This window comes from Perognathus longimembris, chromosome 3, assembly GCF_023159225.1.
Source record: "Perognathus longimembris pacificus isolate PPM17 chromosome 3, ASM2315922v1, whole genome shotgun sequence".
NCBI lineage: Eukaryota > Metazoa > Chordata > Mammalia > Rodentia > Heteromyidae > Perognathus > Perognathus longimembris.
In genome coordinates this window covers 68423128-68449084 of record NC_063163.1, presented here as the reverse complement: position 1 = coordinate 68449084, position 25957 = coordinate 68423128, and the positions used below count along the sequence as shown (strand labels likewise).

Here is a 25957-nt window from a genome sequence, read left to right as displayed (position 1 = left end):
CCCCGCCTTAGATGCCCCCCTTCCACGGTGCCCAGCCACATCCAGGGACCCCAGGCCCAGCAGCTCAGGTACCCCTGTTGCCTCCCCTGGCCCTGTCTCCCATAGCCAGGGACCCGCTTGCCAGGGCATCTTCCCCCTGCCATCCCCCGCCTGGCCCCTCTTCATCCTCCTGGCAGCTTGCTGCGTGCCAGGCACTGGGCTGGGCCATGAGGGACCAGCCATGACCAGCCCCACGTCTCTCCTCGGGTGGGGAAGAGCAAGATTACACATGTCACGACCCCAGTGCAGAACACACCATACAGATGGAGTTAGATGCCCCCGAGGAGGTGACAGGCCTGAACAAGGTGGGTGCTGGCTTCGTGAGCTGTGGGAATAGGGTGTCTCGGGGGTGGGCCTGGAGGTGCAAAGGCCCTGAAGTAGGGATATTCCTGCCCAGAGGTACGATGAGTAAAGCTGTGCCTGGCCTGAGCTCGGGGCCCTGTGCCATGAAGGCCTGGTAGAGCCCACGCACACACCAAGCTCCTCAAACTCACCTGCACTTTGTGTGTGTGTGTGTGTGTGTGTGTGTGCACGCGCGCGTGCGCGCGTGCTGGTACTGGGACTCGAACTCAGGGCCTGGGCATTGCCCCTCCGCTTTTTCACTCAAGGCTAGTGCTCTACCACCTGAGCCCCACAGCTTCACTTTGGGCTTTTTTTTTTTTTGTTGGTTCATTGGAGATGAGTCTCATGGATTTTTCCTGCTTGGGTCAGCTTTGAACTTTGATCCTCATATCTCAGCCTCCTGGATAGCTGGGATTACAGGTGTGAGCCACCAGTGGAATCTTAGTAAGTACCGGAATGTTGAAGGATTGGGTGGTGGACCCCCACCGCCCAGCCTGGCCTGAGGTGGGCAGCACCCACTCCATCCACACATCTACAATGCTGTAACGTCACATGTCCCCCTTCCGCAGGCCCCTGTTAACTAGGGCTTGCTGCATTTTCACTTTTGCAATGCTAGGGATGAACTCGGGGCCTTACACAGACTAGCCAAGGCTCTATCTGCCTAGATGAGCCCTGCTCCTTTCTGAACTATTAACTTTTTTGAAACATTAACTTCTATAATCAGCTGTGACACCCACCCACCCCCATTCCAGCCCTCCAGAATCCCTAGCCTTTCCAGTCTTAATCCTGGGGGCAAAGTCCCAGAGCAGGCTGAGATACGCAGTTCTTCTGTTCTTTGTTCTCTGAGCCAGGGTCTCACTGTGTGGGCTCAGGTGGCCTGGAATTCCTGATCCTCCTTCAAATTATTTGAATTTGTATACTGCAGACACAGGTAGGGACCACAGCTTGCGGGAGGGGGGTGGGTGGCAAAAATCATGATGCCTGGGTGGAGGGGGTATCCTCCAGTGTACCTGTTAGTGCGACTCATTTGCACTTTACAGGTAAAAATTAGGATGGGCACTGGTGGCTCATCCCTCAAGAGAATGAGAGCTGAGGATCGAAGTTTGAAGCCAGCCCAGGCAGAAAGTCCTGTGAAACCCTTATCTCCAAGTAAGGACAAGAAAGCCAGAGTGGAGCTGTGGCTCAAGTGGGGTGCGCCAGTAAGCAAAAGAACTCAGGGATAACATCCAGCCCTGAGTTCAGGCCCCACGATCTAACCAACAAAGCAACAACAACAAATCCAAATGACACCAGACCAGGTATGATCACATAAAGAGCACACTGTGGATGCAAAGGGCCAGCCACATGGTTCCCTCTCCCAGTGTGACCTTGGGTGTGTTGGTCTCAGGCCTGCACTGCTCACCTCCAGAGTTTTTCATTTCTTCACTAGAACATATTAAATTCCTTAACTAAGATTTTGTAGAGTTCTGAAAGTCTGTTGCGTTTTTTTTTTTTTTTTTTGGCCAGTCCTGGGCCTTGGACTCAGGGCCTAAGCACTGTCCCTGGCTTCTTCCCGCTCAAGGCTAGCACTCTGCCCCTTGAGCCACAGCGCCGCTTCTGGCCATTTTCTGTATATGTGGTGCTGGGGAATCGAACCTAGGGCCTCGTGTATCCAAGGCAGGCACTCTTGCCACTAGGCTATATCCCCAGCCCCTGCTTTTTTTTTTTTTTTTAACCAATCCTGGGGCTTGAACTCAGAGCCTGGATGCTGTCCCTGAGCTTTTTTAAAAAAAATTTATTTTATTAATTAAACTTTGTTGACAAGGTGTCGTGCAAAAGGGGTACAGTTACATAATAAGGCAGTGAGTACATTTCTTGTGATACCTTACACCTCGTTTTTCTTTCCCTTTCCTAGATCAGGTAGACATATATACAATACACAGTGTACCAAAATCATATACAGTAACCACGTAGGGTACGCCAAAGGAAATTCACCTAGAACTTTAAATGTAACATCAACAAAAGAATCCTCCTGTGTCCTTCTCTTGGAATTGTTTTTGCCTATCCTCGTCTTATATGATCATGTGTACATAGCTTTTGAGCTATTGTGATCCACTGAGAGGTCTGTTTTAGACCTTTTTATGTTTAGTAGTTGTTTGGTTTTAGATACATAATGTGAGGTCGCTGACCCAAACCTGTGGAAATACCATTTGAAAAGAAATCTGTTGTTTTGTAGACCTGGTCTCTACTGTCTCCCCACCCCACCCTAACAGTCATATATCAAGGACACCATGCCCCTTTGTTCTCTGTGTTCTAGGCTTGTCTCACTTAAGATTATTTGTTCAAGTTCTGACCATTTCCCTGCGAATACCAATATTTTATCATTTCTAATCGCTATGTAGTATTCCATTGTGTATAGGTACCACATTTTTTTGATCCATTCATTGGTAGTAGGGCATCTGGGTTGTTTCCATATTTTGGGTATTGTGAATTGTGCAGCGATAAACATGGATGTGTAGATGCCTTTATGATATCCTGAGACCTGCTGTTCAGGATAGATGTCTAGGAGTGGTATGGCTGGGTCATAGGGTATGTCTATGCTGAGCTTTTTGAGGAACCCCCATACTGTTCTCCAAAGTGGTTGTACTAATTTGCACTCCCACCAGCAGTGGAGAAGGGTTCCTCTTTCCCCACATCCCCTCCAGCATTTGTTGTTGCCTGAGTTCAGAGTATAGGCCATTCTAACTGGAATGAGGTGGTATCTTAGGGTTGTTTTTATTTGTATCTCCTTTATTGACAGTGATGTTGAACATTTCCTTATATGTTTCTTTGCCATTTTTATTTCTTCTCCTGTAAAGTCTCTCTTTAGCTCCTTTGCTCATTTAATAATTTGTCCCTGAGCTTTTTCCTCAAGGCTAGCACCCTGCCACTTTGAGTCAGAGCAACTTCCTGTTTTCTGATGGCTCATTGGAGATAAGAGTCTCAGAGACTTTCCTGCCCAGGCTGACTTTGAACTGCGATCCTCAGATCCCAGCCTCCTGAGCAGCTAGGATGACAGGCATGAGCCCCCGGCGCCTAGCCTTCCTATTTTCAGTGCTGGGATGGAGCCTGAGCCCGCACTCGACCCCTGAACCTCCCCCATCTTCCTGTCTAGGCTGATTTTGGTTGTTTTGGTTTGGATGTCTGGTTCACAGTGAACTTGGTTACAGTGTCATTCTCAGACCTGCGGGGACGGTGGTCAGGTGACTGGACGGGTGGCCCTGCCATGCCAGTGGCCACAGGTGCCCAACAGGCTGTCTTTCACCTGGACCTGCTTGTTTTTCAGGAAATCCAGGTTTCCGTCCGCAGCCCTGTGGCTTTTTAATGTTGACTCTGCTTAAACACTGGCAGCCTGGAGACCCTGACGGCCGCTCTGTGGACCGGAGGCACGGGGGAGGAGGGCAGGAATGCCAGACCTCAGTTGCTGGCCTTCCTCCTGCCAAGGCCTGGAGTGCTGCCTGGGAGTTGCATCTGCAGATGCCACGGGACCCCTTTTATAAATCAGCAAAAGTGGGAACATGGCATCTAGCGTGGCCCTGAACAAACCAGGCCCGGCGTACCGCAAGTCAGTGGTGGGTGCAACCAGAGGCCAAAGGCCAGATAGTCACCTGGTGAGCCTGTGCAAAGGTCCTGGGGCAGACAGAGCCTGCAGTGTTGGAGGAGCAGCAGGAAGGCCTGGAGAAGAGGGAGTAGGGACACAGAGAGGGTGCACGGGGTGAGGGATGGTGTCTTGTAAGGGAATGGACAGGGCTGGAGGGAGGTGGATGGAAACACTGTGCTTTCCACTTGCCTGGCCAGCCACCCCTACTTCCCACAGGCCCCAGCACTTCCTCCACCTGGGCGGTGGCTTCCTGGAGGAACCCCCACTGCTGCACCCAACCCCCACCCACCGCAGCTCTGGTCCTAGCAGGAAGTGCTGCCTTGTCACGCGTCATGGGTGGGATAGTGACGCCTCCCTCACCCTCCACCCTCATCTCCTGCATCTCCAATGCCCGCTTGCAGTTTCTGCTTCCTGTGAATTCCGGCTCCTGCTTCCTTTCTGTCCGCCTGGCCCTGCCTCCTTCAGCAGCCACACTCCTGGGGCTTCGGCTCCCATTCAGCAAGTGGGGAGAGGCAGGCCTGGCTGAAGTCTGTGGTACAGAGCAAGAGCAAGGTTGTCAGTCCATCAACAAACCTTCATGGGCTTGGGCCCAGCCCTAAGGAACCAGGATGGTGGCTGCAGGCAGAGGGTGGCCTAAATGGCAGCGTGACAGGCACGGACCGCTTTGCCAGGAAGAGCTGCAGGAGCCTTGTAGATCTTCTGGGCTGGGTCCATTTTACAGCTTCTGGGCTGGGTCCATTTTACAGCTAGAGAAACTGAGGCTCCAAACAGAGCAGGTGAGGGTGCATGTGAGGTTTGCCATATGGCGGTGACCCGCCTGGGCCGTGGTGGTCCTCGGTGGACTGGGGACAGAGCCTTCCCTGGCCCAGGTCCAGGCTTTGGCCCCGATGGTGCCCAGAGCGGTGCAGGGCCTCACCTGGGGTCACAGAGCAGTCAGGTGGCAGAATCTGGCTTCGATTCACCCAGAGAGGAAGGGGGAACCATGGCCTCACCCCATTTCCCTGGGTGAGCCCAGGCCAGGCTCCCCACCCATGCAGGCCCTGCTGGCAAGCATGGGGTGAGCTGTGTCCCCTGCCCTCTCGGGCCCAGCCGGCGAACGTGAGGTATGGTGCCACCTGTCCCTCTCCCCTCATTTCCTCGAAAATGGGGATGTGTGTTCCAAAGCTCGTGGGCCGCGTCTGGGGCCTGGGTCACAACAGCTGGGGACAGCTGGGGCTAGGGCCAAGATACAGGGTGCCCGCCCCCAACCTGTAGGATGCAGGTATAAAGATAGGCTCACTGGGTCAGACCTGCAGGCCCTAGAACCAGCAAGCACCCGGCTGGAGCCCCTGACATACTGAGAAGAAAACACGAGGGGCCACAGACCCCTCAACGCTGGATGCTGGGAGCACATGGTCTAGAAACACACATACCCCACACCTGGGGCACCCCAGGAATCCTGTGAGGATGCCAAGGCAAGTCCTTCAGCAGCTTCCACCACCTGTGGCCTGGGTGCACGCCCCAGCCCAGGGCTGTGCCTGTGGCCGAAGGACGAGGAAACCCTGGAGCAGCTGGGCTGTCCTAGGAAGGGATGACCCAAGTGGGCTGAGCTCCAGACTTGGAGTCCAGCAGCTCCAGACGTCCCACGGGGGACCTGCAGGGTCTTACCTTCAACTCAGCCAGGCCCTCCTCACCCCACTTCACTTCTTCATGTCCCCATGCTGGGAACCGGGGGTGGGGAGGAGGCTGGTGCCCCTTTTGCCCCTTCTTCTGCCTGGGAACAGCCCAGGGGCCAGGGCAGATGCCACCCCTGCTAGACAGGGACTGGGGTTCCTTGGGTACCACCAGATGTGGGGCCAGCACAGCAGGCATATCCAGGTGTACACAAGGCCAGCCCCTCCCGAGGTCTGTCCCCAGTGTCTGGGGACACCCCGACCCTCTGTCCTCGGTGGCCCTGCATCACCCCATCTCTTTGTGTTTGCTCCCAAGGGAGGCCCCACTGTAGGGGCCCTGGGGACATGGACATGGGGGACTGAGCAGCAGCAAGCCTTCCCCGGCGTCCTGGGCTGCCGCCATCCCCAGCCTGTGTCTCCCCACAAGCTCGGGTGGTCAAGGATGGCGTCCCTGCAGCCCGAGTTGGCCAGGGCCTCACAGGACTCCTGTGTCGCCCTCAGGCAGGGTGGCAGCCGCAGCCATCACGCCCCACTCAGGATTCATTTTTGGCAGCACCTATTCTATACCCCAGACAGTGGTGGCCCGGACCCAGACCCCAGACCCCTGATAGAGTAGCCCTGCTGTGGCCCCTGCCCCTGGCCTTCCACGTGCGCTGGGTGGACATGTCTGGGCAGGGAGGGTACATGTCCTGAGCACTGCTGGTGGCTGTGGCAGAAGCTGTGGGGACAGCAAGGTAGCTGCGGGCTTCTCCCTGGAGAAGGGCTGAAAGTGGGCACAGTCGGCCCCACATGGCTGCAGTCACTCCCCGCGGCTGCAGTGGTCCTGGAGGAAGCGTGGGCCATTGGCAGTCCCCTGCGTGGCCAGTGACGGCCCTGTGGCTGGAGGGTATGAGCCCACGGCCTGAGATCAGGGCCCGTGCAGCAGGACAGGTGCCAGTCCTGGGCTCACCATACACCTGTGGCCTGGGGACAGGGCCCTCCTGGGGACAGCTGCCTGCTTCTCAAATCACTTTCTAGATCAAAGGGGGACAAGCCTGCCTCGAGGGGTGGGGGCATGGAGCAGGCCCACAGTGTGGGTCACCCTGAACTCTCTCTTCTCTCTCTCCCAGGTCTGGCTCAGAAGAAGACGGCCCTGACTGAGGTGAGCCCCAGGGGCAGAGGGCGGGAGGCCCATGCTGCCCAGCCTCAGTGAGGAGCCGGGCAAGGGGAGAGGCGTCCTCACTGCCTGACTTGGGGCCCCAGCTGCTGTGTGTCCTCAGACAGCTCACTATACCTCTCTGGGCCCAAACTTCAGAATATGGTCGGGTGGGGTGAACGTCCCATCTGTCTTGCCAGCCTGAGCTGTGGGGGGAAATTTGGCACTATGAGGGAGGGGTTGGCTGAAGTCCAGGGCCTGGGAGTGGCCGGGAGGAGACAGAAGCTGGGGAGCAGTGGGGGTGTCATCCACACCCATGGCTGTGGATTTCTGCTGGAAGCTCAGCTGTTTGGGGTCAGCCCAGGGAAGCCAGCTGCCACTGACACCCCAAAAGAGGCCCAGGGGTGTTGGGGTACAGCTAGAAGGGCCAGTGAAGAGTATGATGTCCACATAATGACCAGGCTCCACCTTTCATGCTGTCCTGTCCACTGGGGGAGGCAGAGCAGCATGGCCCCCGGTCCCTGCTGGCCATCATCAAGGGGCATTAGAGCTCCAGGGGAAGGACAGTGGGGGAGGCTGGAGACCTACCCTATGCCCCCACATGTACCCCACAGGGGCTACATCCCTGACAGACCAGGCTGTCCTGGGGCCTGCCTGAGCCTCCCATGTCACAGAGCCGGGAGGACTTTGTCCACCCAGCCAGGAATATTTCTATGGATAGGGCCCAGATGCCCAGAGCCAGCAGGGGAAACAGGAATTGGGACCCCAAGATGCCAGGACACAAGGTGGCCGCCATGGGACGAGCCCGCCCTCTGGTGGCTGCTGCCAGGAATGCCCTGAACCGGGCACAAAGGCCCTAATGGTGGTGGTGGTGGTGGTGGCCGCGGTGGCTGCTGGATCCCTCCATCCTGGAGCCTCTGCTGTCCACCAGTCCAGTGGTGGCCACAGGGACACTTGCACAACATTGGCTTCACAGACACCCCCCCTCCCAGCACAGTGACTCAGCCCCTTTCCTGGGGGCTTCCAGCCCAGTTCTGGCCTCTTCCCTGACCTTTGCTTCCCGCTTCCTGGTCCCCAGGCGCCGTCGGTGACTGGACAGCCAGGCCCTGGCCATGGGAAGAAGCTGGGCCACCGAGGCGTGGATGCGTCCGGCGAGACCACCTACAAAAAGGTCCCTCATCCTCCCTCACCCACCATGTGGGTGGGGTGGGGTCTCCGAGGGCCATGGCTATGTTCCCAGGACAGGAATTGGGGGGGGGGGTGGCGGCTCCGTATTTGGGACTGAGAAACTCCCCGAAGGGTTGGATGATCCGAGCAAGAGAGAGTGGGGACAGGCCTGTGGGGGATGGTACCTACCTCTGGGGACAGAGGATGGCTCCCCCAAAGTGCTCAGGGACCAAAGCACAAACACCTCCCCCCCCACAGCAAGGATAAAACATGAGTGGCATGTACCTCTCAGAGTGCCTGAGCTCCTGACGTGAGCTAGCCACAGTGTCTCCGGGAATAGAAACTGAGGCTCACCTGACAGGATAGAATCAGGTAGACATCTGGTGGAGCGGTGGGGGTCGTGTCTCATCCTAGCTACTCCAGAGATGGGAATCAGCAGATTCATGGTTTGAGGCCAGCCCAGACTAAAAAAAAGTTCATATGACCTCATTTCAACCAACAAGCCAGGCATGGGGGTACCCACCTGTGATCTCGGCTACTAAGGGAAACATAAACAAGAGAACTGTCATGAGGCTAGCTCTGCCCAAAAACTTCTAGATAGACCCAGTCAGAAAAAAATAACTAGCCAGGCACTGGGGGCTCACACCTGTGATTCTAGCTACTCAGGAGGCTGAGATCTTAGGATCATGGTTCAAAGCCAGCCCAGGCAGTTAAGTCTGCGAGATTCTTCTCTCCAATGAACCACCAGAAAACCAGAAGTGGAGCTGTGGCTCAAGTGGTAGAGCGCTAGCCTTGAGCAAAAGGGAGCTTAAGGACAGCACCCAGGCCCTAAGTTTATGCCCACCAAAAAAAAAAGAGGAAACCAGAAACTTCTCAAGCAGTAGGGTTGTGGCTCAAGTAGGAGAGCACCTGCCTAGCAAGCACAAGGACCTGAAATCCCTCCCCACTGAAAAAAGACAGAATAGGAGTATATGAAAATGGAAATGAGAGTGATTGCAGGATCATTCTGTAAACTGTGGCTCTCTATAAAACCAAACCTTCAGGTTGAATCTACCCACGCCAAGCCCAAGGGGTGCTAGGATGTTGGAAACTGCTAGAAGTTAGCCAGAAACCAGACTCTGGGGCCAACAGAAGTCAGGCCAGGCCCTTGCCCTGCAGTGTGGCCAAGGGCACATCCGCCTGCCTCAGGCTGGGGCCCCTGTCCTGCAGCCCAAAGTGGGGTGGTCACTGTCTCCTGGCAGGGCGGGGTGGCAGCTGGGGACTGGGCACCTGTGCTGCCCCTCCTGGGACAGCAGGGAGCAAGCAGGCTGAGGGTGCCGATGCCACTGTCCCATCCCTCGCAGACCACCTCATCCACCCTGAAGGGTGCCATCCAGCTGGGCATTGGCTACACCGTGGGCAACCTGAGCTCCAAGCCTGAGCGTGATGTGCTTATGCAGGACTTCTACGTGGTGGAGAGCATCTTCTTCCCCAGGTAGGGCCCGGCCCACCCTGCGCCGCCACCACTGTGCACACACCTCCCTTGGTGACTCCTGCACCCTGCGGCCTCCCCTGGGCTTTGGGCACAGTCCACCTAAGAGCAAGTGAGGAGGGAGAACAAGATCATGGTGCTTTCTCTCACATAAAAATACCAGCCAGAGCCTAGAGCTGGTGCCTTACGCCTTTCATCCTGGCTTATTCAGGAGGCTGAGATCCAGAGGATCCCAGTTTGAGGCAAGGTCAAGCAGAAAAGTCAGTGAGACTCTGACTCCAAGTAAGCAGCAAAAAGCCCGCCTGGAGGCATGGTTCAAAGAGAGTCGAGTGCCAGCAGAACAAGCAGGCTGAGCAAACTTGACACCTCAAGTTCAAAACCAGCCCAAAAGAGAGAGAGAGAATATGCTTGTCCCAGTAGGGCTCATACCTGTAATCACAGCTACTCAAGGTTAGCCCCCCGGGAAACTGTTTGCAATACAAAGGTGGACATGGCAGCATACACTTCCCAGCTACAAAGAAAGAATAAGGAGAATTGTTGACCAGGTTGGACAGGGAATAAAAGGGAGATCCTATATGAAATTTTCACGAAAGCTGAAAGCATTGAAAGCATTCGGGGTGTGACTTAAGTGGTAGAGTACTTCCCTAGGTAGGCCTTAAGTTAAAACTCCGGTACCACCTAAATAAATAACTATGAGTCATTCACTTGGTGTGAATGTATGCACCTGTAATTACAGCCAGTTAAGAGGCAGGGGAAGAAGGATCATGATTTGAGGCTGCTGAGAGCATTGTTGAGCTATTGAATTAAATAAGCTTCAAACCACTCTTAACTCTGGATGTGGGATAATAAAATGCCTTTATGATTAAGAAAAAAAAATATTTGAGCCTACTTCAGGCAAAGTTGGCATTAGACTTAAACTCAAAAGCAATCACGGTGTGGTGGCATACTCCTATAGTCCCAGCTTCTCGAGAAGCACAGGTAGGATCATGGTCTGAAGATGAGCTCTAGCAAGGTTAGCAGGAGACCCTATCTGGGGGAAGAAAAAAAAAATGGGGCTCTTATTGCATAAATGTTAGAGTGCCTCCCTAGCATGCACAAAGCCCTGAGTTTAATCCCCAGTACTGAAAAAACAGATAAATAACTGGGACATCCATGGATGGTCCATTGGCTTTATGATGTTGGGGTTTCCAGGTCCTGCTTGTTACTTAGCTCTGCCATTCTCAATAAGAGACTTCTGTAACCAGCAGTCCCTGGTGGGTGCCCAAGCTCCTGCCCTCACATCTGCATTCCAACAGCAGGAGAAAGGTATAACCAGGAAATAATACACATCATTTCCAGTCTTCCTGCATGTCATTGGCTGAGTGGAGTCATATGACCATGCCTAGCTGCAGGAGCAGTAGAAAGGTTGTCTCACTCTAGGCCATGTATAGTGGGCTCCATTGCTAATGAGAGGGGACAGAGTGGTCATTGGGATACAGCTCAGAATGGGCCACAGTGCCTTTGTGTTTGGGTGTTGGGACAAATGGGGAGAGGTACCCCAAACCCACCCCTCCTCACAGACATCCCCCCCTGCATCCTCCTCCGCAGTGAAGGCAGCAACCTCACCCCTGCCCACCACTTCCAGGACTTCCGGTTCAAGACTTACGCCCCTGTCGCTTTCCGCTACTTTCGGGAGCTCTTTGGGATCCGGCCAGATGATTACTTGGTAAGTTGTCACCCCACAAGTGGCTGAGTACATCATCAGGTGTGACCTCACCAGTGGAGGGCTGGGATTTAGAGTCAGGGAGCAAGACAGAGAGGAAAAGGCCACAACCAGGAAGTCTCGCAGAGTTTCTGCAGCACTCTAAGCTCATTGGCCAAGTACAGTCACATGACCAAATCTAGCTGCAAGAGAAGCTGGGCAGAGGTATGTCCCCATGAGCCTAGCTTCACCAAGGGATTTCATTGTGGTATTTCCACACGTGAATATACTTTACATTCACCCCTTCTCTGTGTTTCATTGTGTTTTGTTTTTGGAGTTTTGTGGGTGTTTTTTTTACAACACTGGGGTTAGAACCTGGGGCTTTGCTCTTGATATCCAGGTGCTCTCACTTGAGCCACACCTGGAACCCTTAGGCCCCACCTCTTAAAGGAGCCACCTGGGGAGGCACCAAGCCTTCCACCCATGAGCTTTGGTGGACCACCCTCCTGAGAGTGCTGCTTCCCCAGGCTCAGCCCCTAGTGCAGCCCCGAGTCCCATCCCCCCACCATGACAGCTTGGAGTCTTTGAGGTTTCACTGCACTCTGGTGTCTTGAGTCTTTCCAGGGTTTCCGAGAACTGGAGTGAGGGGGACTTAGCTGCACCTGGAGCTTGAGGTAGAAACGAAGTCACTTGGCTGCTGAGGCTCTATGGCCTCCCTTAGAGCAGTAGAGAAATGGCTCCCAGCTCTTCCTTGCTGTGTGCCACCATTTGTGGGGGGTGGGGAGACACGGTGTGTGCCTGGGGAGGAGGGATGGAGCTGGGCACGGACTTCTGTCTCCTATGGATATTTGTGGCTCGTGGCTGTGGGTGGAGAAAGGACAGACATATGGCCAGGCCTGGCAATGACGACAGCTTGGACATGCCTCATCAGCCGTCAGCGTCCACCCCCGGCATGTGGGGAAGATAGAAAGGGTGACACATAAATGTCAGTGGAGAGAAGATGGGGAAGAGACACAGGGAGTGAGGGCCGGGGCTGGGGTACATGGAGGGGCTCTATTGGTGGGAGCTGCACATTAGACATGCAGTCCTTCTTTTCCTGCCATTATTGGTAGAGAAGCTCTATCCTGAAAAAGTCCCCTCATGGCCCAGTGTGGCTCCTGGGGTTCCAGCTGTCACATCAAGGTGTCAGGTGGGAAGTAGATGGGAAGGAGAGAGGGCAGAAAAACTCCCTGGAACTCATCAGACATCAGCTACTGGCAGAGAGAATGCCATCTGAGGAATGCACCCAGCAGGTCCTCACTGCGTGATCTGGGTCAGGTTCCTGCTTCTCCCTTAGCCTTCCTTTCTGGGCCACTCACCACCTTGCTTCTGCATTCCAGTACTCTTTGTGCAATGAGCCGCTGATCGAGCTGTCCAATCCGGGCGCCAGCGGCTCATTGTTCTACGTCACCAGTGATGACGAATTCATCATCAAGACAGTCATGCACAAGGAGGCTGAGTTCCTGCAGAAGCTGCTGCCCGGCTACTACATGGTGTGTGGGGGCCGGTGGGTCACTGAAGGGTCCCTGTGGGAGGCGTGAGGCTCGGTGCCCCCAACCCAGCCCCAAACTGCCTGCCTGGCTCATGCAAACAGAGCCTACCTGGCCCCGGGTGGCCACCTCAGGAAGGAGCAGGTGGCCTGGCCTACCTGATATCCCCATCTCTCTAGTCCCAGAAACTGTCCTGTGGATTGTGTCTGTCTGGGCTGCCAAGCCAGGCATCATGGCACCCTTCCAATGGTCATGGCCAGTGTTGGCATTTTGCTTCTGTGGGCCAAGCCCGGTGGCCCTCTGAAACTGTGTAAATCTGAGGTGCTGTGCAATGGGGTGGGGCAGGATGGATTTACCCCTCCCCTGATGGCTTGTTACCCTCCCTCCCCTCCCCCCCGCCCGCAGAATCTGAATCAGAACCCACGGACGCTGCTGCCCAAGTTCTACGGGCTGTACTGTGTGCAGTCGGGCGGCAAGAACATCCGCGTGGTGGTCATGAACAATGTGCTGCCACGTGTGGTCAAGATGCACCTCAAGTTCGACCTCAAGGGCTCCACGTACAAGCGGCGGGCCAGCAAGAAGGAGAAGGAGAAGAGCATGCCCACCTACAAGGACCTGGACTTCATGCAGGACATGCCCGAGGGGCTGTTGCTGGACGCTGACACCTTTAGCGCCCTGGTCAAGACTCTGCAGCGAGACTGCCTGGTGAGGCCCCGCCCCCCACCAGACCTGGCCATGCCCACCATGTGACACACCTGCTCCTCCCAACCCCCCCAGGATCAGATACAGCCATGCCCTCTAATCCCTCAGCATCATACCCCATCAAGCTCCACCAATCATCAAGCCACACCCACTGCCACCAGCCTCCCCGCCCCCTCCACTCCCAGAACCTGTTGTCTTTGTAAGGGAAATAATTATTTCTATATTACAGCCCTTGGTGGCCATGTGATCTCAACCAGCCCTCCATGGAACTCCAAGGCCTTCCCCAGCTCGTTCATGTTGTCCTAGGCTAGATGGGGGATCTGTACTTCAGGGAGTCCCAACAGACCAGATCTAGGCATTCATCCCAAAACAGAACAGAAAAGGGTCTGGGGCATGGCTCAAGTGGTAGAGGACTCGCCTAGCAAGCACATGGCCCAAGCTCAAACTCTAGTACTGGGGCTGGGAATGTGGCTTAGCAGTAGAGTGCTTGTCTAGCATTCATGAAGCCTGGGTTCGATTCCTCAGCACCACATAAACAGAAAAAGTTGGAAATGGTGCTGTGGTTCAAGTGATAGAGTGCTAGCCTTGAGTAAAAAGGAAGCGAGGGACAGAGCTCAGGCCCTGAGTCCGAGCCCCAGGACTGACAAAAAAAAACAAAACCTCTAATACTGAAAAAAAAAAAAAATGAAAGGGAGGTTCAGGAAAGGGCCAGGCCCTGTGGCTTATACCTGTAATCCTAGCTACCTGAGAGGCTGGCACGGGGAGTATGGAGACTTAGCGGCATACACTGTATCTCATCCAACAAGCCGGGCATGGTGGTGTGCACCCGCCATTCCAGCTACAGTGGAAAGCATAGGTAGAAGGGTCTCAGTGTTGGGCAGCACTAGACCCTACCAAAAAGTAACTAACGATGAAGGGGCTGGTGAGCTCAAGCTTCAGCAGTAGATATATTTATTTACTTATTTATTTATAGATGCTGTTATTACATATACTGTTATGTCATCACATAATATACTACATATAATGTATACTACTACTGCTGTGCAAAGAAGGAAAGGAATTTACTCCTTGCAGCCCTGGAGACAGGGCACAGGCATCTTGAGCATTTCACATGACTTGGGTTTAAAGGCAAGGAGTCTGCCTTGCTGGCAATCTGGGCCAGATGGTGGGGTGACTTAGCAGAGGTGAGGAAGTTGACTCTGAACACAGATGTTTGTCCATCAGACTTGTCGTTCCTGGACTCCAAAGAGGATGACTCATGAAGGGAGATGTACCTCCATGAAGCTCAGTGTTTAAGCTAGGAAAGGAGGCAGATCCAAAATGGAGGCAGAGATGCCAGGCCTGGCCTTGTTCTGGGCGCGCACTGACTCGTGCAGGCCTGTGGGTGGAGTCAGTGATTTAGCAAAGCCACAGAGTGATGAGAAGCCCTCAGACTCTCCCCCAGCCCATCAGGAACAGAGCCTGTGTCTACATGCCCTGTGCTCTCTAGAACTTGATAAGTCCCCCCAGAAAACCACCCAGCCATGCCTGGAGTGCCCTGCCTTCCCCATTCCTGAGCCTGGGCCACAGTCCCAGGCTTCCCGGCTGGAGCCTGGAGTAAAGCCTCTCTCGTGGAGGATTGGCCCCAGTTTTTGGCACCTGTAACTGTGGTCCTTCTGGGATGGTGACAAGGCCCCTGTGGGTGACTGGGGTCCCTCAAATGTGACATACATGTCAAGACCTGGGGTCTCCCCACCAGGTGCTGGAGAGCTTCAAGATCATGGACTACAGCCTGCTGCTCGGCGTCCACAACATTGACCAGCAAGAGCGGGAGCGGCTGGCCGAGGGTGCCCAGAGCACCTCAGATGAGAAGCGGCCTGTGGGCCAGAAGGCGCTCTACTCCACAGCCATGGAGTCCATCCAGGGCGGGGCTGCCCGTGGGGAGGCCATCGAGACAGATGACACGTAGGTGGCAGAGGCCAGGGTCCCTCCAGAGCCATCCCACCCCTCCTTCCCCGCCCTGGAGTGCCAGCTCATCCCTGAGTTGGGCCAGGAAGGTAGCAGCGAAGCCTACAGACGTACAGAGGGAGGGTCCAGGTCCCTCCACGCCCTGGGTCCTCACCAGGACAGACACAGCATCTGCCTCCAGCTGTGGCATGCCTGCTGTGGGCCATACAATTTCAAGCCCTTGTAGTAGTGGCTCGGGGGTTCACAGGTGTGTGCACAGAGGTCACTTAGCCCTCCATAGGATTGTACAGAGCCCTTCCTGCCAAGCCAGGGCTGTGAGTCTCCACGAGGTGGCAGCAAGGAGTGGGCCCTGGGAAATCTATGGCCACCAGGACACAGCAGCTGCCTTAGCTGGATACGCTGCTGGGGTCAGTTGGGGTCACCTTGGCACTGTGCACACTGGGGGTGTCCTGGGATTCCCTCCACTCCATGTCAGGAGACCCCCTCAGTCATGACAGCTGCGTGTCCCCAGACCCTATAAAATATCCCCTGGGGAAAAGATGGATGAGTGCCCTGGTCATTCCTGGCCACTTTGCACTGGCCAGACCAGCGACCAGCCAGAGCCTCTGCCTCCTTTCTTACCCTACACAACATATGCCCTGGCCCTGGAGGAGGGTGGCACCCCCTCTAGTCCTGGTAGCTGTGTCACTGCAGAGACTGGGGAGAACTGGATGCTGGCTTGTAGGCCACCAACCAGCAGAGGACAGAGGAGGAGCCAGCCATGTCCCCAAGCAGGGTGAGGGATGGTACATGCAGAGGCCAGTGCAGCGCACCTGTCCCAGACTGTCCTGGCATGTGTGTGGTCTGTGCAGGCCCAGCTGGTGTAGGTGAGCACAGCGAGCCTGGTGTGTAGGGAGCAGAGCCTGCTGGGCGTAGCTGGTCCAGGGCTCAGGACTGAAGTGGCCTTGGGACAGCTGCTGCATCATGGAGCATCACTAACCATGCTGGGCTGGAGTGCATGCGCACACTGTGCCAAGTAATGTAGTTAATGGCCCAGACTACCCCTGAGACCCCACAACACCTTCCTGGCCATGCAGGAAGATGTGTGGGTAGGTGTGCGTGTGTGGGTGGGTGTGCACGCAGACATGGAACTGTATGTATACATGAATGTCCCTGTAGGGGCATGGGTGTGTATGCGCGCACGAATGAGGATACATGTGCATGCAGCCACCTAGGTGTGTGAGTGGAGGTGCCATGTTGTGTGTGAGCACAGGTGTGTGTGTAAGCACGTGTGTGCAGCCATGGAGGCTTGTGCATGCATGAATGTCCATTGGTGCATGCCAGGTATGGATGTGTGTGCAGGTATAGAAGCATGCATGTCTCCAGGCATGGATATGTGTGTGTGTATTCAAGTATGGAAGTGTGTTATGTGTAGTCATGGAAGTGTGCATGTGTGTGGAGGCGTGGAAGCATGTGCATTCATGAGTAGCTCTGGGTGCATGTGTGTCTACAGGCATGGTGAGCAGGTGTGTGCCCCCAGGTCTTACAGCTGGGACCCCCTCACCAGCCTCCTCTAGTCTCCAGCTAAGCTGCAGCAAAGCCTGAGAAACAATCACTTGCTCACCTGCCCAGACCAAGGTTCCCGGTGCCTGGAACCCACTCCACCTGACCACCTTGGGAGCAGGTGGAGTGTTAGTCCAGAGACTCCTCCACCCTGACTGCTGTGGCCTTACCTGTCTCATCTCCTGCCCTGTGAGTAGCGCTGACACTGCCCTGCTGTTCTCTCCATAGAATGGGAGGGATCCCCGCCGTGAACGGGCGTGGGGAGCGGCTGCTGCTGCACATCGGCATCATCGACATCCTGCAGTCTTACAGGTGCGGCTGGCCTGGCCAGGGCCTGACATAGCCCCCCCTCCCAAAGTAGCCTTGATGTAGCCCCACCGTCCCTGATATATCCCCGTCCTTCTGGACTGTGGCCTGGCTCCGCCTCAATGTGGCCTCTGCCTCTGACAGACTCGCCCTCCTGACCTGAGCCCTCCAAGCCACCACCTGCTCACCTCCCAATCCAGGGTCTAGCCCAAGGCTGGCATCTGTGCCCAATGCACTGACCCCCAGGTCCTTCTCTCCACAGGTTCATCAAGAAGCTGGAGCACACATGGAAGGCCCTAGTCCACGATGGGGTGAGTTTCCTTCCTTCATGGTTCCTCCCCTCAGTCCACACTTGCTGGGACTGCTGGGCTCAGAGTCATGGCTCCTTTCTGGGTCGCCCAGACCAGTAGGGGCAGCCCTGTCTGCCTGTTCAGGCCAAGGAAGCCGGGGAAATACAGGCAGCCCTGGAGACCCTACCGGGGTCCCATCCAGGGCTTCCTGGAGCTGGGGACCCCACACTGTGGGGAGGATTCCTTGGGACAGCTGAGCCAGAATGTCAGAACGGCCCCGGAAATATGCAGTGTCCCTTGTTCTTCCAGCAGCTGGATGGGCTAGACACCTTTTGCCACATACCCTCCCTCCCCCCATGAGCTCACCCACATGTGACTCTGTATAATTTTTATTTCCTTTTTTTGTGTGCTGGGACTGGGGTTTAGGCACTCTCCCTTACCTTTTTTACTCAAGGCTGATGCTCTACTACTTGAGCCACATTTCCACTTCTGGCTTTAGGGTGGTTCATTGGAGATGAGATTTGAACTGTGATCCTCAGCTCTAAGCCTCTTGAGTAGCTAGGATCACAGGTGTGAGCCACCAGCACTTGGCCCATCATGTGAGTTTCCTTAAATGAAAGGCTGTGAGGGCTGAGCCTAGGTGCAAAGCCTACAGACAGCAAGCTCAGTCCTGATGACGGCCATGTGCCATGTAAACAGCAAGCTCAGTCTCGATGACGGCCATGTGCCATGTAGGGTCTTTGCTGGGCAGATGCTTTCCTCCCATGGTCCTTGCTTTGCCATGATAATGACTGAACTTTTTTTTTTTTTGGCCAGTCCTTGGGCTTGGATTCAAGGCCTGAGCACTGTCCCTGGCTTCTTTTTGCTCAAGGCTAGCACTCTACCACTTGAGCCACAGCGCCAGTTCTGACCTTTTTGTATATATGTGGTGCTGAGGAATCGAACCCAGGGCTTCATGTATATGAGGCAAGCACTCTACCACTAGGCCATATTCCCAGCCCCTAATGACTGAACTAAGGACTGCTTCTGAGTCTATATAGTCTTTCAACTCCACACCCTGAACAATGTTGGGGGCACTCAGAACTGGGGAGCTCCTGGTGTGCGCTGGGTAGAGGCCAGAGGTGTTGCTCAGCTAAAAGCAAAGCAGCAGAGGCTAAGAAGTGGAAAGGCAGCAGCCATGTGCCAATAAAACTTTATTTACAGGGCTGGGGATATGGCCTAGTGGCAAGAGTGCCTGCTTCATATACATGAGGCCCTGGGTTCGATTCCCCAGCACCACATATACAGAAAATGGCCAGAAGGGGCGCTGTGGTTCAGGTGGCAGAGTGCTAGCCTTGAGCGGGAAGAAGCCAGGGACAGTGCTCAGGCCCTGAGTCCAAGGCCCTGGACTGGCCAAAAAGAAAAAAAAAAAAAAAAAACTTTATTTACAAAGCAGACCACACTTTGCCCCCTGAGTTTGTGAGTCTTTCTCAGGTTTCCTGAGTATTTGCTCATTTGCTTGGCTGAATCCTGACTCCATTCACACAGTCCAAAAAGTTCAAAGTATGAGTGGCTTTATCATGAGGAGGAAATCAGCCTCCCAGCTTATTCTTGGGCACATGTCTCTGTGAGCCCACTCTCCATTCTTTGGGACTCAGGGACCCTCCTGAAAGCTAGGGAGCTTTTACACAGAAGGAAACACTCCCCTTCCACCCCACCCCACCCCACCCCACCCCCGTCACAGCATCAGTTGTCCCTGTCCTGGGCTAGCATGCCCCCCCCCGCCCCACCATTCCCATTCACCACTTCCCTCACAGGACACAGTCTCCGTCCACCGCCCCAGCTTCTACGCTGAGCGTTTTTTCAAGTTCATGAGCAACACGGTCTTTCGGAAGAATTCCTGTGAGTCCCCGGGGCTTAGTGGGGAGGGAGGGACCAGGAGCAGGAGGAAAGGGGGGCATCCTGGAGCCGAGATGGGTGGGGGACAGTGGACCCCAGGGCATGGGCTAGGACATCCCCAAGGCCTCCCTGCTGGGGACCAGGCGGGTCTGTCAGCTGTCAGTCACAGGCTCCAGCAAACAGCTCCAGCAGTTCCTGGAGCCGCCTCAAGGAGGCAGACCCAGTGCCAAGTCCAGAGAAGTCTCCTGTGCTGCCCTGTGGCTGATGGGCTTTCCTACTTCCCCAGCCTGGGACTCCCCCCACCCCCACCATATCCCCATGGATGCAGCCCAGCCGTCTGCAGATGCCAAGTGGGACCCATAGCACCCTGCCTTGGGGAGGCTGGAGGAGGGTCAAGGAACCCTGAGCACCAATCCCACCTCCTCCCTCCACAGCCCTCAAGTCCTCCCCCTCCAAGAAGGGGCGCGGCGCCTTGTTGGCTGTGAAGCCCCTGGGGCCCACGGCCGCCTTCTCCGCCAGCCAGATCCCCAGTGAGCGGGAGGAGGCTCAGTACGACCTTCGAGGGGCCCGGAGCTACCCCACACTGGAGGACGAAGGTGGGGTTGCAGAAGCTGCAGAGACTAAGCATAGACACCATCACTGTCACCAGAGGGGTGCCAGGATGTCACTGGAGGGTGTACTCCTAAGGGGCTAGGCCTGATGTCCTAGAGGGATTCCACGCAGTGAGGGGCTGGAGTATCCCAGGTAGTATGCATAATGCCTGGCCTGTGCAAAGTTCCTGGGGCAGGAACCAGCCTGGTATGCAGGGAGGTGGAGAGAGGAGGTGAGAGCCCGAAGGGGAGGGGCAAGTCCGCAGAGCACCGGGAGCCTAAGTATTTAGGGGGGTTGAGAACAGCTGGAAGCCACAGGAAGGTGAAGGTTTTAAGCAGTCAGGAAAATGCAATCATACTTGCCTTCCAAGGCTGTGTGCAGAGGCTGGAGCTGGGTGACAAGTTCAGGAAGGCAGTTGTGAGTGCATCAGGGGGTGGAGCCACCAGATAGGCAAGTGCCCATGTGCCCACTCCACTCCATGTGCCCACAGGCCGGCCAGACCTCCTGCCCTGCACGCCACCTTCTTTTGAGGAAGCTACCACCGCCTCCATCGCCACGACTCTGTCATCCACCTCCCTCTCCATTCCAGAGCGGTCTCCATCAGAGACGTCAGAGCAGCCGCGGTACAGGTGAGCAAGGTAGGGTGGGGGAAATGGGCAGGTGAGCGGGCACAGAGCAGGTAGAGGGCAGGAGGGGCACACCGCCAGGCTTCACTGGGCCTGGTGGGAGGGAAGCTACTGGGCAGAGCCTTGAGGAGGGGTGGGAGGTGCGGCTGCAAGGAGTGGGCAGGGCATCTGCAGCGAGTGGGTGGGGCTTCAGTGCCAGTGGGAGGTGCCACTGCAGTGGGCGTGGCTTCAAGCCATGTGGGAGCTGCAGCCAGTGGGCTGGCTACACAGACAGCGCTGTCCACCCTTGGTTCTAACAAGGACATGGGCCTTATGTCCACCCTGTTTACTGTCTCCAGGCGACGTACACAGTCCTCAGGACAGGATGGCCGGTAAGCCCCAGCCTCTCCCCTCACCGCTAGCTATTTGGCCTTAGCCAGCAGAGCTGTTACACTTTTGCTGCAATTCCATCCTGGCTTCTAGAGTGTTCCAGCCCCACCCCAGAAAAGAGGGCAAGATATGTAATGCCCAAGCCTATAGGATTGCCATCCACTCATCCCCTAAGTATGAAGGACCAGAGATGCCTGGTGAGGGGGTGAAGCGGTACCTACACCTAGATGGGGCTGAGGCTCGGTTTACACCCCTGCAGGCACCAGGAGGAGCCGCGTGTAGATGAGGACCTGCAGCAGATCACTGTGCAGGTGGAGCCGGCGTGCAAGGTGGAGATTGTGGTCCCCAAGGAGGAGGAGGTGGGGTGAGTGCAGCCTCTCAGCAGCTTTGGGAGGGGCTGGGAAAAGCCACCTGTGTCCAGCACTAGGCACCAAAATGGCCGTTTCCTCCTGGCTCATGGGTAGTCAGCAGCTTAGCTTTCAAATTTGATCATAGCCAGCTATGGGTGTGATTTTTGCTTTTCATACAACTTGGGTCCAAGGCAGTAGTTTGCAGCAGCCACCTTGGGTTCTGCTGTTCCAGGACACGTGGAGGCGGGGAGCCAGGCTGGGGGACATGTGGCTGGCCTGACTCATGGCATGGAGCAGAGGAGGCAAGGAGGCTGCTCAGCCCCCTGCCAGGGCCCAGAACATTCCACAGAGAACTACCGCTCGATGTGTACAATGCCAAGGAAACCCTGATCTTGGGTAAATTAGGAGTTCCTGATGCAAGAATTTAAGGATTTAGACAGTGAACACAGCCCATGAAAGTTTTCTCTTTTAAACTTTTTTCTTTGGTGCTGGAGATGGAACTCAGGGCTTTGTGATCACCATTGCCGCACTTGCACCATCTGGGTTTTTTTTTGTGTTGTGTTGTATTTGTTGTTGCTTTGCTGTTGCCAGTCCTGGGGCTTGGACTCAGGGTCTGAGCACTGTCCCTGAGCATCTTCCACTCAAGGCTAGCACTCTACCACTTGAGCCACAGCACCATTTGTGGCTTTTTCTGTGTATGTGGTGCTGAGGAATTGAACTCAGGGCTTTATGCATGCTCACAAGTACTCTACCACTGAGGCACATTCCTAGCCCCAGTCTCTAGGGTTTTGAGACAGGGTGTTGCTATGGGGTCCAGGCTGGCTGAGAACTCACAATCCTCCTGCCTCAGCCTCCTGCATACTGGGATGACAGCATGAGCCCCACATACATGATTCAGATTTTGGGGTTTGGGGTGTTCTTTTTGTTTTGTTTTTTGTTTTTTACGATTTTTGTTAGCATCCATTAGTTGTATAGAGGTCTGGATGTGATCTTTCTATATATGCACAATGTAACCCACCTCAGCCCTCAGTTCCCTAGCCCTAAGCTTCCTTTTCATTTTTTTTTATTTGTTTAGCCAGTATTTGCTTTAAACTTTGGGCCTGGGTACTATCCTTAAGTTTTCTTGCTTAAGGCTGGTGCTCTACCACGTGAGCCACACTTCCATTCCCTGCCTTTTGGTGGTTAATTGGAGATAAAAGAGTCTCAGGGACTTTCCTGCCTGGGCTGGTTTCCAACCTTAATCCTCAGATCTCAGCCTCCTGAGTAGCTGGGATGACCCCAGTGCCCTACTCTGGGCTTAAGTTTGCCCCACAGGACCTTAGCAAGCACTCTTGGCACTCTGACTGGCCCCACAGCTCCACTAAGAGTTCATTCCACATAGGCAAGTTCTGAAGCTATCCAGGTTTTGCCTTTTGCCAAATCTGGCTCTTTCAGTTTTTTGCCAAAAATATCACAGACTCCAAACCCAATGGGAGATCCAGTCCTCACCCTCACCATTTACCAGATAAATTTTAGGCCCTAACACTTAGTCCTTGACCCTACTTATGAACACACTCTTGCCCTCTGCTGAGCCTCAGGTTCTTCCTCTGTCCCTGGGGCTAATCCACGGAAGGCTCAGAGGTCTAAGACGGGTCCTGGTGAGCCTCAGTATGCTGTGAAAGGGCGAAAGCAGGCTGACCCCATGGGAGAGCCCTATATTGCCCTGCTTACAGACAAGGAAACTGAGATGCACTTGGGAAATTGACTTCTGAGCTGGCAGTGCTAGTGAAGGCCTGGGTCACCTGCCCTTACTGCGCATGTCCTGTGCCCCAACCACCGCCCATGGCGGGGTTCTGACTGGCACCCCACAGCCCAGGCCATGGGGAGCAGTGTTGGTGGGGTGTCTGCTGCCCTCACTGTGCGTGGAGATGGGGCACAAATCGGCTTACCGCCCGTCACCAGCTGCCTGGCTGTTAGTCTCAGTGGGATGGAGGAGGGGCAAGGAGGATCGGGGCACAAGGTTGGGAAGATGGGAGCCATCAGGAACCTCCCAGGACCCCAGTGTGCCTGCCTCATGTCCCCAGGGTGGAGGCTGCCCCAGCCGGAGCATCGGCCATCACTGTGGACGTGGACACAGCCAGCCAGGCCTCAGAGCCCGCTAGCCAGGCCTCCGATGAGGAGGACGCGCCCGCCACCGACATCTACTTTGTAAGTCACCCAGAGCCACCTGCGCGGCGTCCACGTGCCCCTTGCCGCCCCCCACGGCACCCATGTGTCTTGCACTCTTGCGTGTGCCCACAGGTGCTTGGGCACTGGAGGGGTGCCATGCCCCCTTGCACACTCGTGGCTCTCACCACCACCACTCCCAAGCAGCCACCTCCTACCCCACAGCACCACTGCCTGGCCATGCCACCCACTTCAGACTCACCCAGGCTGAGGCCGAGGGCCTAGACCCTTGGCAGTGCGGAAATGAGGAGAAATTTCTCCCCTCATGTGGGCAAGGGAGGGCGGGAAGGCCACATGCCTTGCTGGAGGCTGGGTGGGTCTGGCCTTGGGTGCCAGCCAGGGCTCTCCACACTCCCACACTCAAGGGGCCACAGGGCCAGTCCAGTGACTTCCCCACACACACACCAGAAGCCTGGGGCCAGCCCCACTCGGATGTCACATGGCTGCCCCGGTCTCTGTCTCAATGTCCCTCCAATTCCCATAGTACCAGGGTCCCCTGGGGATCCAGGGCTCAGCCTGGGCACCTGGTTTCACCCCTGAGCCTGAGGCCAGCGCCGCTTCCTGACTAACACACCCCGCTCTCAGCCCTGCTGTGGGCCCCACAGCCCAGGCCTGGCCCTGGAGAGGACAGAGCTGGGTCAGTCCCTGACCTTCACCCTGGTGTGTGCTGGTGTGTGCGTGGTATAGGGGCAGCCTGGGGCTGTGTCCGTCCAGATGTGCCCGTGTCCCTGCAGAGCAGCTAGCAGGTCTGTGGGACCCTCGTTCTCCTTGCACATGCCCCCCCACCTTGCTTCAGCCGGCTTGTCCCCCAGCCTGCCAGCCCCGCTGTCTCTCCATGTCTTCCTGCCTGGTTCCTGTCCCTCATCCTGTCTACCCTCTCTTCCTTCCTCCCGCCGGGCCCGCACCCGCCAGTTCGCCGATGGGAGGTACTGGATTTTCTCTCCCCGTCATCGCCGACTGCAGGCCATGACGCCAAGCGCCTCGGCCACTGTAAGTGACCGCAGCCGGCCACCCGGGGAGAGGGGGCCTTGCCCACCTTGGGCCACCAGGGAGCTGCGGGGCCCTGGCTCTTTACAGTGCCCAGTGTCACTTCTCAAAGAACATTGGGGAAATAACTAGTTGAGGCTGGCCAATGTGTGCGTCCTATGAGGACATGGAGCCCCAGGTTGAAGCAGATACCAACATAGCAGGGTCCGAGCCGACCCCTCCCCCTGCCCGCTGGCCTCACCTTCACCCCAGCCTTCCTGTGTCCAGTGTGTTAAGTGGACACTTCCTGCCAATCAGACTGTGGCACAGAGCAGGCCACACGGTCAGCAGAGCCCCGAGCGCCACCACAGATGAAGTATAGGTGGCTTCTTCTGCCATTTAAACAACAAGCACCGCACCCAGAGAGGCTGTGTAACCTACCTAGAGCTGCACAGCATTGGAGCAGAGGCAAGACTCTCTGTTCTCAAGATGAAGCCCCCTCAAGGCAGCCTCCCAGCCCCTTCAGCAAACCTCTACGGCAGGCTGTGTGCCTGGAATCATGAGGTGACCAGGACCTCAGGCCTTGCAGGCCTGCGTGTCCAGAACAGACAGCAGGAAGCTCTGGAGAAGCTCCCTGCCCCCGTAAGCCCAGAGCGTTCCTGGGCAGCTCTGGTTGTAAACTTGAAAGGGCGAGGGGGAGTGCCTTGGTTTGGTATGGAAAGGCGGGAGAGGACCAGGTACTCAGCAGGGCCAGCGGAGGCAGAAGCCTGGCCACCACAGGGAAGGAGAGGGAGTGACTAGCCCTGGGGTGAAGTCCCAGGCCACTCTCCATTGGCCTTGATCTGGGGTCCTACCTCCAGGCACCATTCGGCCTGATGGCCCTGCAGACAGGGAATCTGGTCCTTCCACCCTGTGATGTGGTCACAGACTGTCCCCTTGTTCCCAGCAGCTCCTCCCGGAACCTGCCCTGACATGGTCTTCAGAGCTGCTGCCAGCCCCTCTTCCCCAGGGCTGGCTCTCTGCGGGCCTTGGGGGGGCTCCTCTGGTCCCACATCTCTGAACCCCAGCATGAGCTCACAGAGCTAGCGGTCACCATCCCAGTGTGAAGCAACTGTGCTCAGGCCAGAGGTGGTCTTCCACCTCCCCAGCTCCCAGGTGGTGTTACCTGTATGGCCCCTGTCACAGCTTCCTGCGGGCCTGGGGTGGGACTTTCTGGGCAGAGGAGCTGCCAGGTCAGGATGGTGAGTCCCTCAGGAGGGACCCAGCAGGTGAGGATCTGGCCCACCCAGACAGCAACAGAAGGTCACCACAGGGAGGGACTCTGGGATAGCCAGCGGCCCATCCAGGCAGTGGGTCTGGGGGAGCTGGAGGAGGGATGGCATGGCTCAGTAGCTATTGGGAGTGGACAGATCAGGGCTGAGTCTAAGGGTGTTGAATGGGTGTTGCCAGAGACCTGGGCAGAAGTCCACAAGCTAGCTGTACCCCCCTGGAAAACCTTGGGAGAGCAGAGACAGGAGGACAGGCCCTGGGCCACCAGGGCCAGGAGCAGA

General features: G+C 56.0%; 1 protein-coding gene across 4 annotated transcripts in view; it reads left to right on the top strand.

Annotated features, from left to right (window-relative positions):
- Pip5k1c (phosphatidylinositol-4-phosphate 5-kinase type 1 gamma) overlaps positions 1-25957 on the top strand; it is a 40706-nt gene that overhangs the window by 11075 nt on the left and 3674 nt on the right. For 2 of the 4 annotated variants that reach the window (XM_048342012.1, XM_048342011.1), the window contains exons 2-16: positions 6762-6793; positions 7866-7958; positions 9298-9428; positions 11013-11130; positions 12486-12638; positions 13041-13340; positions 15076-15281; positions 17055-17138; positions 17395-17443; positions 19219-19303; positions 19735-19896; positions 20382-20520; positions 20856-20888; positions 21146-21250; positions 23300-23423. In XM_048342012.1, coding sequence (XP_048197969.1) covers positions 6762-6793; positions 7866-7958; positions 9298-9428; positions 11013-11130; positions 12486-12638; positions 13041-13340; positions 15076-15281; positions 17055-17138; positions 17395-17443; positions 19219-19303; positions 19735-19896; positions 20382-20520; positions 20856-20888; positions 21146-21250; positions 23300-23423 — 1814 coding nt within the window. Of the gene's footprint in view, positions 1-6761; positions 6794-7865; positions 7959-9297; positions 9429-11012; positions 11131-12485; positions 12639-13040; positions 13341-15075; positions 15282-17054; positions 17139-17394; positions 17444-19218; positions 19304-19734; positions 19897-20381; positions 20521-20855; positions 20889-21145; positions 21251-23299; positions 23424-24353; positions 24751-25957 lie in introns of those variants that run through there. The other 2 variants (XM_048342010.1, XM_048342009.1) reach the window with 2 other exon arrangements.